This window comes from Saccostrea cucullata, unplaced genomic scaffold (assembly GCF_032062105.1).
Source record: "Saccostrea cucullata isolate Sc308-1 unplaced genomic scaffold, CSIRO_AGI_Scuc_v1 ctg8732, whole genome shotgun sequence".
Classification (NCBI taxonomy): Eukaryota; Metazoa; Mollusca; class Bivalvia; order Ostreida; family Ostreidae; genus Saccostrea; species Saccostrea cuccullata.
The window spans coordinates 20,001-32,788 of NW_026936000.1; the positions used below are offsets into that span (position 1 = coordinate 20,001).

The window sequence follows — 12,788 nt, forward strand, 5'->3', positions numbered from 1 at the left end:
TGTGACAATCGCTTACTCCAGTATTAAAATTTAGGGTGTTTTTACATACTGTTTGATCAGATGTTAATATGACATCAACAAGGGATGATTCGCAACCCTTTTTAAAACATGTTGGTGATTTAATAATATTATACAGATCGAAAATGTCACATATTTCAGCTAGACATTTGGATTTCTCTTCATTCATCATATCAAAATTCAAATCTCCAAAAATCATTTGAAAATTATTGTAATTTTTTACTGTGGTTAGATTTTTTATAAATGTACTTCTTCTTTAAATTATGTCTAATATTTTCTACAAAAGAGATCAAATCCAAATTATATTATTATGATCCTTTGAAATTTAAAAATTTATAGTATTGCAAATATGTATACTACTCTGTTTTGGGGGTTGCCAGTCACTGTTGACTAATTAGAAGCCAGTTAGAGTATGTTTACTTAGAATACACTTGTAAGAATAAGAAACAAAAGACTTTTTCACACCTCCCCCTCAATAATCTGTTGATGGTCAATTTGCAATCATATACATGATATACAGTTACTATTGTGTATTTCTTGACAATATGTCAAAGAGATTGAAACTTAGATTTCCCTCTCTAAACTGCATGTACATAAAATCTTTAAATTAAAGCCATACAACATTTACGATTATTATTTTTTTTTTACAATATGAAACCTGTACATAGAAGAACAAAAACATTTGTTTGTTTGTTGGTTTTTTTTTATATAACTGAAGAATATCAATTTATTTCTATTAAATAATATTGATTAAATATGAAGATGATACAATATTGATATTGTTACAAATAATAATTTATTTAGATAAAATGATGATGTTATTGTTTATAATCTAATGTTTTTTTTGAAAATAACGTTATATTTAAAAACTATGCTGTTATTTCATTAATTTTAAAAATGTAGGAGACTAAAAGATGAAGATACTGATATTTCAAGGAATAAAATTAAAAAAAAATCATTTCAAATTTGGTATTTAAATGTATGAATCTGTGGAGAAAAGTATGTAACTACAGTGTATGCGCATAGGTTCATAATAATTTAATTTTATATATATCACATAGATTTCATAAAAACTTATTTCAGTGTATACATAATTTTAATTGTTTTCTCTGGAAAGAAATGGTCCTCCCAGAAAACAAAAATTATACATGTAATATATATACTCACACAAATATATATCAATCTATATATATCAAATTATCATTGCATATAATTATACTTTTTTTCTATAAGTGCCATTTTGACCAAGTGCCGTTTTGACTAAGTTTTGACCAAGTGCCGTTTTGCATAATCCAAGTGCCGTTTTCACTAGGTGCCGTTTTCACCAGGTACCGTTTGAACCATAATTCTTTTAAAAACATGGAGAAATAAATTGAGAAACAGCACACTTTTTTGTGCGCAATAAATACAGTTTTTTTCAATGGGTGGCTCTGTAGCTCCCCGATCTGTCAATATATATTTTTTTGGAGAGCTACAGTTCTGCAGCTAAACCTGACCTAAACCTGAGTGTTTTGTTTTTTCCAGACACATATCCCAAAATCTATGGCCCCAAGAAGATAAACAGGTACATGTAATTACATTGTAAACCGATCAGTCATTTTAGATGTACAAAACAAATTTTGCTGTTACCAAACTCATTTACAGAGGTGATCAATTCATGTGTCCTGATTATTAAATTTCAGTATTCACTGACTGTATTAAAAATGTTCTCTTACAATTGTATTCTGAATGAGTGTGAATACTTAGCATATTGATTGACTGTGTAAGGACGTGCATGAAGTCATTTAGTGCCCTCTATATTCAAGCCACAATATGTATCGGTGTACTGCTATCATTACAAATATCACCATTTTCTTCTAACTTTTCAATATTTTGACACAGTTTCAGACTATTGTGAATATGTTACAATCTTTGCATTTTTAGGTCACCTGAGTAACTTGCTATCCGTTTTCGTCCGTCGTCGTGCGTCATGTGTTAACATTTGAACATTTTCAGCTTCTTCTCTGAAACCACTGAACCAATTTCAACCAAATTTAAAATACAGCATCTATGGGTGAAGGGGAACAAAAATTGTGAATTTTATGGTCCCCGCCCCCCTGGGGCCTGAGGGGTGGGGCCAAAACCACTAAATTCATGCATTCTTTAAAAATCTTCTTCTTTACTCCTGGACATCAAGCAGGCAAACTGTTGGCATGAATGTAATGAGCATTGAGTCCTCTACCAAAATTGTGAAATTCATGGCCCCAGGGTCAGGGGTTCTAGTGCTAGGGCGGGGCTATATAGAATATATAGTGAAAATGCATGCTTTCTTTGAAAATCTTCTTCTCTGCTCCTGGGTATTAAATAAACTAACCAAGCACATAGTTATGATGAGCAAGAGTGCCTCTACCAAATTTTTGAATTTTATGACCCCAGGGTCAGGGGTCTTGGTGTTAGGGCGGGGCTCTATTGGTTATATAGTGAAAAATGCATTATTTTATTCTTTAAAAATCTTCTTCTCTACTTCTGGGTATTAAATGAACTTACCTAGCACATAGTTATGATGAGCAAGAGTGCCTCTACCAAAATTGTGAATTTTATGACCTCAGGGTCAGGGGTTCTTAAGTGTTAGGGCGGGGCTCTATTGGTTATATAGTGAAAATGCATTTATTCTTTGAAAATCCTCTTCTCTACTTCTGGGTATTAAATAAACTAACTAATACATAGTTATGTTGATCAAGAGTGCCTTTTTCAAAATTGTGAATTTTGTGGCCCCAGGGTCAGGGGTTCTGGTGTTAGGGTGGGGCCCTATTTATTATATAGTGAAAATGCATTAATTCTTTGAAAATCTTCTTCTCTACTTCTGGGTATTAAATAAACTAACTAATACATAGTTATGTTGATCAAGAGTGCCTTTTTCAAAATTGTGAATTTTATGGCCCCAGGGTCAAGGGTTCTGGTGTTAGGGTGGGGCCCTATTTATTATATAGTGAAAATGCATTAATTCTTTGAAAATCTTCTTCTCTACTCCTGGGTATTGAATAAAGTAACCAAGCACATAGCTATGATGAGCAAGAGTACCTCTTCCAAAATTGTGAATTTTATGGTCCCAGGGTCAGGGGTCTGGTGTTAGGGTGGGGCCCTATGATCATATAGTGAATATGCATTAATTCTTTGAAAATCGTTCCTTTGCTCCTGGGTTTTATGCCAATGATCCAAGTATATATATTTATGATTAAGAAAGGTGCATCTAGCAAAATGGTTATTTTTTATGCCCCCCCCCCCCCCCCCCCCCCCGGTCGGTATTGGGTGAGGGGGGGGGGGGGGTGTACAAAGTCTGAAAATAAATTAATGCTTTGAAATCTGCTCTTTGGTATTAATCAACCATTTTATGATAAAATTTGCAACATTTTGAAATATTTGGCCCCAGGATCAGTGGTTCCTTTGGGATAAGGTGTACAGCTGGTTATAAAAAGGAAGTGCATTTTCTCTTAATGTTACTCTGATCTTTCTCTGGGTATTAAGTAAATAGAGTAAGCATGCCAAGTCTTTAATTATGATAAGCAATGGCACTGCCTCTTTCAAAATTGTGAATTGCGAATGTCATGGCCTCTGGTTTAAAACACGAACCAAATTTAATTGTTTGAAAGTTGTTGCACAATACTCAGGTGACCTATAAGGCCCGTGGGCCTCTTGTATGAGTATCTTACTCGTGGCATTGTACATCTTCCATTTCTTTTTCAGGTCCCCAACAGCTTTGTTAGAAGCTCTGGAAGAAAGTGTTGGCCATGTATGTAATTAAATAAATACAGAAATATCAACCATTTTATATACATGTATTTCTCATTTTTTAAAGAAGTTTTATATCAAAATCTAATGATATTTAGTGACTTATGTTTGGCTACAAGACTAACTCTTAATTTTACATGTATCATGTGTATGTTTAACTTTTAAGGAATGTCGAAGTTATGGGAAGTTTTCCATTGATGACCCAGCCTGTTACCATCGCCAGTTTAATAAGGTACTTATATATAACTGACATGTGTAAAAGACATGAACTCTACGATGACCAAATTTGTTTGTAATAAACATTATATATAAACAGCAATGCAACATAGCTTAAAAGACATATACTTAAGGAATCACTGTCTAGTTTTGAGAGTATGCCAGGGCATCAACATTAGTGGGAAACATGGGATAATTTGCATAATGGGCACTATTGTTATTTCCCACTATTGTTGATGTCCCTGGCATACTCTCAAAACTAGACAGTGATTCCTTATATTTCCATTTCATTGTGAAATAAATTGTAGACTTAGACTTTAAAAATGTAGACTAATCGATTTAAATTACACGAGGACTTCCATGCCAATTTCAATAGTCCTCGCACACTGACGTCAAACACAAAGGCAGCCGCATGAGATTTACATGCATATTTGGCCTCCTTAGCGTCAGACACAGAGACAGATGCACACGAGATTTGCATGCGTATTAGGCCTCCTTAGCTGCTGACCTATCGACCTGCCTAATTTACATTCTGGAAGGATTATCAAGAAATAAATTCCCCCAACTTTTAAACAGTTAACACAGAGAAAAAAAAATTAGAAATGGAAATATATATTTCATAAATATACATAGATGAATATTTTAAGGATATAGTATTTGTCAAAAATTTCTGTTTATAATAACTTCATCTTAGCATATTAAAAATGGAGCATAGTTGATTGAAGAACAAATAAAGTGGGACAAACATTACGTAATAATGATAAGTTGTGCACTCAAAAGAATGAGTGACTCCAATTGTTTACTATGTTTGAACCAAACTGTTTCTTATAATAGACATAATGAGAAGGACTTTCAATCAAAAATACTTAACTTGTGATTAACTATTTACATGTAATTAATGTTTATTATCATATGTATACTTAAAAAAATAGTGGGCTCATATTTTAGCCACTTTGGCATGGACAACAATGCACTAATGAACACCACTAATACTTCATTTGTGAATGCAATAAATGGTTTGTTTGTTTGTAGCACTAATCCATGAATGTGCCAACAACTCAATACCAAGTGATTGGGCTAAATTTTGAATACAACAATTAACAGCAGTACACATACAGTAATTTGATGTTATACTTTTCAGGCAGAAATGATGCTTTCTACAGCATCAGGGAGGAAAGCGGCCAGAATGATGATGAGTATGTACCCCCAGGTGTTTGAGGGGACACCTGCTCACATACCTGTGGAACCCCCAACTAAGGTGAGAATGTGTGTGGCACTGCCCAGGGGGCTCTGAGATTTAATGTTTGAAACTCACTGTAAAATAAGATAGACATGCAGGGCTGACTGCTAGTAAAAGTTGTTATCCCTGCCAAAAATTGAGAAGCCCGAGAAAATATTTGTCTTTGATGAATTCGTTATAACAATAATGTGAATGGAGCCAAATCACCACATCTTCGATTCCAAACCTATACGCTGATGAATTCTGCCCATTTGCTTGTTAAACTTTGCTGCCGATACTATTAGTAATTTGAGAGAGATTTATCAAAGATATAAATTCTGATTAATGGATAATTTTTACACATAAAGTTGGATGTTAATACATGCAAGTCTGTTCGCCTGTAACAAAAGTTGTGCATCTCGGGTGGGCGGGCACACGGTTATTTCAAACACTGATCTAAACCCTTGTTCTAGATATGTCTGATCAAAAAGTAAAATAGGAGGTGCACAATGGCACTATATAACAAGTAATCTGTGAAAGTATCATTAAATTTCATTCAGTGGTATAGGAGGAGTAGTGGATGAGAGATGGGTACCCCAAAGCGTAACAGACAGAAGTACAGCTAGATGACCAGATGGACGTACAATTTCAAGCGGGGGGTATAATAAAATGTGGAAAGGGCAAAAATACAGCATACAAAAGTGACATTTATATAAGGCTCTTAGATCTTGGGCCTTTATTTTCTTGTGGAACTGTTTACTTAGTCAAGACAGAACTCACCCAGAGTTCAGCATTTGAGAGTCTTTTTCTGGACCTGGCCTGGGGGCCATAAAACTTAGATGGGCTCACTTTTCCACTACATGTATTAGTTCTTTGGAAAAAGTTAAACCGAGATCAAAAGTGAGCTCATCTAAGTTTTATGTCTCCCAGGCTTGCAGAACTGTTTAGTATACAGTAAAACACAGTCATAGCACACACACTCATAATGAATTGTGACTTTACTAGGAATTTATAACTTGATATAACAAATTCCTTTTATAAAGAAGCAAAATTGTCCATCCCTAGCATTTTGTTATATGTGTGTTCTACTGTATATGATTCAAGATGGTAGCACAGGCCATTAGCCTGATAAGCAATGAGAAATCTTGACCTCTGCTCATATGCTTGATAACTGAGAAAATATGGTGAAGCTAAACTTAAGTCTTTTAATCTTTACTCTTCAGGAAACTACTTAAGATTTCAAATACAGGCATAACTTAATAGCATACACTGTTCATGTATTTTTTTCTAGTTTTACTTTAAAATTACAGGTATTTGATCCTGTTGTGAGTAAAGAAAGTGAAGATAATTTAGAGGAAGCAATTAAAGAGCAGATGGAGCAAAGAGATGTAGAAAAGGTTTTGGCACTTTGCCATAAAATGATTCCAGAAGGTGAAGAAATTTTCTATCCTTTCATAAATTGTTACTGTGTCACAGGCAAATAGTCAGTGTAACTTCAGTGTTTCAAACATGAATATGTTAAATACCATGGATGTGTGTTGGAGGTCCCAGTCATTTGTATATTTCAATTTCTCGAACACACACTGTAGAATCACAAATTTTTGTTGGGATAAAATTTTGATGATTTGTCATCAAATATAGTTTCGTTGGCATTTAATTTCGTTGTCTTGAAAGTAACCCAATTCAATATATAGTCATATAGTGTGGGATTTAATTTCGTTGATAATTGTTAACAACGAAATTTAATCCCCCACAAATATTTGTGCTTTTACTGTAAGATTTCTTTAAGTTTTCTTGAGATCCACGGAGTTTTAGTTAAAGAAGTTTGGACTGTATTTATGACATTGTCATGTTGTGAAGCTTTCCATGATAAGAAATTAATTAAGTCTGCTTATTACAGGGAATACGATGTCTGGAGAAACCATAGAACGTTTGATTCATTTCCTCAGCTTCTATTACCAGAGGGACCACACTGCCACAGAACCAGAGGAGATCGAACTCATGGAGAAAGTCAAAGCTGAAAAATACTTACCGTAAGTTTGAAAGGATAAATTAAAAAGGAGAGAAATACTTGCTGTAAGTTTAAAGGGATAAATTAAAAAGGGGAAAAATACTTGCTGTAAGTTTGAAAGGATAAATTAAAGAGGGGGAATATACTTACCTTAAGTTTGAAAGGATAAATTAAAAAGGGGGAAAATACTTACTGTAAGTTTGAAAGGATAAATTAAAGAGGGAAAAATATTTACCGTAAGTTTGAAAGGATAAATTAAAGAGGGGGAAAATACTTACCGTAAGTTTGATAGGATAAATTAAAGAGGGAAAAATACTTACCGTAAGTTTGAAAGGATAAATTAAAGAGGGAAAAATACTTACCGTAAGTTTGAAAGGATAAATTAAAGAGGGAAAAATACTTACCATAAGTTTGAAAGGATAAATTAAAGAGGGAAAAATACTTGCCCATAAGTTTAAAAGAATAAATTAAGGACAGGCAATGCGTTACTAAATAACATATAATTTTTTGCAAGATTTTGCCATTATATGGTGTTACCTATATTATCCTTCTGGAAAAAACTTAAACTGCCAAAATCAAAAATTTTAGCATTGTAAATTTTAAATGATAAGTAGAAACCAGTTTAGAAATCACTTAAGGAATGACTCTAATTCTTGGCCATATTATCGAGTATAATCTGGTTTGGGGCAATTAAGGCTTTATAATCCTTCTGGAAAAAACTTAAATTGCCAAAATCAAAAAATTTTACCATTGTAAACATTTAATGATAATAAGTAACCAGTTAAGAAATCACATAATTATAATTTTGAATTTTTTTTTTCATATATTACAAAGATATACAGAACAAATATCTGAACGCTTGCTATAAATTTGAAAGGATAAATTCAAAGCGGAAAAATACTTCGCAATGCCATTATTTTGAAAGGAGAAATGTCTAGGAAGAAAAAGACCTGCAGGAAAGAGAGTTTTTTGAGCTTATTAATAATAAAAGTCAAGGGGAAAACACACATCTAGCCTTAAAGCAAACATACCCAAAATGTTTCATAAATAAATAAAATCACTTTTTTTGTTTTTTTTGGTTTTTATTTTATCTTCATAGAAATCTATTTGAGTTGTCATTGTATTTTTTCATATTTACAGATTAGATAGTGTTCTGAACGATTTGTTCTTATTCGAAGCAGAGAAGTCCCCTGCTGTGTATAATTCATTCATTCGACAGTATCTAAATTCTTCAGAGGTGTGTAGAAATGATAATATATTATATATATAATTTACATGTACTAAGTGTACTGCTGTTTAGAATTCATTCATATTACAGTATCTGAATTCTGAGGTAACTATATATGAACATGTACCAAGTATTTACATTCACATGTACCAAGAAGTCAGCAGGTATGATGTTCTGACTTCACAACCAACCCCCCAACCCCCCTAAAAAAAATCAGAATGAACAAGATGTGTTTGTAAAACACTGATACCCCGTATGGCAACATAGCAAAGATTAAGCTTTTCTTAAATGCAAATTAAATTGATTGGTACCAAAAGTTGGGTATTCTCACTGGAAAACAATTGTGAAATTTGAAAGTAAGCTAATGTTAAAGTTTTTTAATAAATACAAAAATCTCCAAGGTCAAGGTCAAAAGGTCAATGTAAATAGTATCAAATGAAAGGTCTAGCCACATAAAATACTTATGCAGAGCATGAAAGCCCTAGCCCTAACCGTTCAGAAGTTATGGTCAACGTTCAATTTCTTAAGAAGTAGGTCAAACTCCAAGGTCAAGGTCAAAGGGTCAAAGTTATTGTTATCAAATGAAAGATCTTGTCATAAGGATCAAATATGTAAAGTATGAAAGCACTATCCCTTACTCTTTAAAAGTTATGGTCAAGATTTGCTTTTTTAAAGTAGGTCAATCTCAAAGGTCAAGGTCAAAGGGTCACAGTTCTTGATATCCAATGAAGGGTCTTTTCACAAGGATTAGGCCATAAAAAATTGAAATATTGGTTCTCAGGCCCGCTCGCATCCGTTTTGAGGTAGCTGCATCGCTAATTTTATTGTATTTTTGAAAAAATAAAAAGTTAGCATTGCGGAGACCAATCCGGAAAAAAAAAATTCCGACCTCATTTGTTTCGTAGTTTAGTATTTAAATATCACTTCCGGTAGCCATTTGCAATGAGATTTTGGCTACTTCGTTTGAAAATACATTTGAGGACATTACCTACGATATTAACACACTGATAAGCAATGGATAAAGCAGAAATTTTGAACAGATATGGAAAGTATATCTGACATTAAAAAAATTATCTTTATGTTAAAGAAAATTCGAAAATTAAAATAAAAAAATACCTCCCTCATCTACTTTATTGCCAATAAAATTAAAAATAAAAATGCCGCCCTCCCGCATCTGTTTTGGAGAAAATTGGGCTGAGAACCAGGGAATTAAATTTAGATAGCCTTACATATATGAAGTATGAAAGCCCTATCCCTTACCGTTCAAAAGTTATGGCCAAGGTTAAAGTTTTTTCACAAGTACGGAAATCTACAAGGTCAAGGTCAAAGGGTCAAGTTTATTGGTATTCAGTGAAAGGTCTTTTAACAAACATTACATATATGAAGTATAAATGTCCTGGTGTCAACAGTTCAAAAGATATGGCCAAAGTAAAATTTTAAATTTTCATGTAAAAGTGGGTCAAACTCCAAGGTCAAGGTCAAAAGGTCAGATTTGATGGTACCCAAAGAAAGGTCTTGTCACAAGGAATACACATATGAAATATGAAAGTCATAGCTCTACTAAATCAAAAGTTATGGGCAAGGTTAAAGTTTTTGCGGACAAACAGACAAACAGAGAGACAGACAGACAGACAGACGGACACGACAAAAACTATATACCCCTGAAAGTTCGTTTACGGGGGTATAAAAATATACTCTAACTTTCTTAAGCAAATTAATTATACTTTTTATTGAATATTTCTTTAAAAGGTTTTGGTAAATGAAGAATTTTTTTTCTATTCATAATCAGACTACATGTATTTTCAGATGAAAAGGCCAAAAGAATGTCTGAGATTTTACGAAACAATGAGGAACACTAAAACACCGTGTAAGTATAGAAAAGGGTGTATTGCAAGATGCCAGAAACAAACATTGGTTTCAATATAATTTCTTTTTTTTATTTGCTTTATCAAAAGTGCTATAATTTTAAAGGTACTTGGACACAGATTTGGGGGTAATTTTTTCTGTATAATATTACGACTTACATGTATATATTTTAATAGCATTTCACACAAAAATTAATTAAAAATTTTATTTCATTTAAAAGTTATTAAAACTTTAAATTTTTTTGGGGGGGGGTTGATTGACACATCCTTGCACTTTCACAAATTTTACGTTTTCTCTTAATACTTAGGGAAAATGGCAATCTTGTTGTGTATAAATGAAAAATATTAATACTATAATCCAGAAAAATCAGAGTTGACATGTTTTCGAAAGCAAAACAAACGCACAATATATTCTCAGTCCGTGCAGTTGTGGTGAGCAGACTTTAACGGCTGAACGCACCCGGTGAATCATAAACAATCAACAATAACAGAGCTCCTGTCCTGTTTACAAAAACTGTGTTCATAACAAGGGTGTGATCCATTTGCACACAAGATTTAGTTCAGAATGACAAAACTTGTGAAGGAATTTTGCTTTGTAACATTTTTACTCTGAAAAAAATTATTTTTCTAGATTAAGTTTTAATATTACTCATTAATACACAAAAAGATTGCCACTTTACCAAAGGATTAAGAATAAAGTTAAAATTTGTGAAGGTGCAAGGATGTGTCAATCAAACCCGCCAAAAAATTTGAAGTTTTAATAACTTTTAAATGAAAAAAGATTTTTAATTAATTTTTGTGTGAAATGCTTTTGAAATATATAATTCATGATATTAATCAGAAAATATTAACTTCAAATCTGTGTCCAAGTACCTTTAAGGGTAATTTCACTCTGTATACATGTATACCTGAATTTTTATCTGCAAATCCTTTGTTAGCCATTAGTGGGACATTTTCTATGTTTTAATGAAATAAAATTTTTAAGAAACCATTCGTAATTGCAGTGTTAATTAAAATTATGAAGGTTGAACATTTATACATATTTAGGTCACCTGAGTCACTTAGGTGACCTATTGCTATCTGTTTTATTCCGTCGTCATGTGTCTTGTGTTGACATTTGAACATTCTCAACTTCTTCTCTGAAACCACTGAACCAGTTTCAACCAAATTTGGTATGCATCATCTATGGATGAAGGGGGGAAAATGGTGAATTTCATGGTCCTTGCCCCCTGGGGGTTGGGGCCACAACTACTAAAGTTAATCATGTTAATGCAATCTTTAAAAATCTTCACCACTCCTGGACATCAAACAATCAAACTGATGGTATGAATGTAATGAGCATTGAGATCTCTACCAAAATTGTGAAATTCATGGCGCCAGGGTCAAGGGTTCTAGTGTTATGGAGGTGCTATATAAATTATATAGTGAAATGTTAAATCTTTGGAAAATCTTCTCTGCTCCTGTGTATTAAATAAACTAACTAAGTACACAGTTATGAAGAGCAAGAGTGCCACTTCCAAAATTGTGAATTTTATGGCCCCAGGGTCAGGGTTTCTGACATTAGGGCGGGGCTCTATTGATTATTATAGTGAAAATACATTAAATATTTGAAAATCTTCTTCTCTGCTCCTGGGTATTAAGTAAACTAACTTTATATAATTCAACCAAAGGATGAGGTGACTTGTGGCCCCTCGTATACTGGCAAAAAATTAAATGTCAAAATTTTACTCAATTTTTTGTATGTAACTAATCACTGATATGTGTACTTTTTGGGAGTTGAACTATGTTCAATCTCCCATGGTCATCAGGCATTTAACATGGGCAGTAGTTTGTGTCGATTATATAGAGCCGAAAGCGAGGCAACTGTGTCGCCCGATTTACTCCGATGATATTCAACAGAAAACATACATAAACATCCGCCACAAATAGTTCATGTCATTTTCTCCTGAATTGATCTAATTTTCATAATTTGAAATGTAAGTAAATGTAATGATAAAGTAATCTTATTTTGAATATTAGATTTCGTTCAAAGTAAAACTAAATTATAAAGAACCTCAAAAGTTTTTCGTAATGGAACTCATTTTCAGTGTAGCGTCATACACTGAAAAAGATACGAACGACAACTCTACATACTGATGGCAAGCGGTGAATCTAGTCTTTTCGACGCGTTCGGTCCTGGATTTTTAGCAATATCTTTTTTACCGCTGCAGAGAATTTATTCAAACTTTTCATGAACATTTATTTGGTTTAAATTAATTCATTAATGCATTAAAACTTTAAAAAAGATTAAGTTCTGACGTACCCCATGTATAATGTTCATTTAACTGAAATACATTTATATTCACAGAGAAGTTTTATATAACAAACCTATTAGCTCTTAAAAGGATGCTGTGTTAAAATCCACATTATATCAATATTGATATTATTCCTGCGAAACTGAAATTTTCATAACACATGGGTAAA

General features: G+C 32.9%; 1 protein-coding gene across 1 annotated transcript in view; it reads left to right on the forward strand.

The window, feature by feature from the left end:
- LOC134244497 (small ribosomal subunit protein mS39-like) overlaps positions 1-12,788 on the forward strand; it is a 48,492-nt gene that overhangs the window by 6,067 nt on the left and 29,637 nt on the right. The window contains exons 3-10 of the mRNA XM_062726760.1: positions 1,543-1,582; positions 3,742-3,787; positions 3,953-4,018; positions 5,144-5,260; positions 6,532-6,652; positions 7,122-7,254; positions 8,373-8,469; positions 10,267-10,327. Of these exons, the coding sequence (XP_062582744.1) occupies positions 1,543-1,582; positions 3,742-3,787; positions 3,953-4,018; positions 5,144-5,260; positions 6,532-6,652; positions 7,122-7,254; positions 8,373-8,469; positions 10,267-10,327 (681 nt within the window). The remainder of the gene's footprint in view (positions 1-1,542; positions 1,583-3,741; positions 3,788-3,952; positions 4,019-5,143; positions 5,261-6,531; positions 6,653-7,121; positions 7,255-8,372; positions 8,470-10,266; positions 10,328-12,788) is intronic.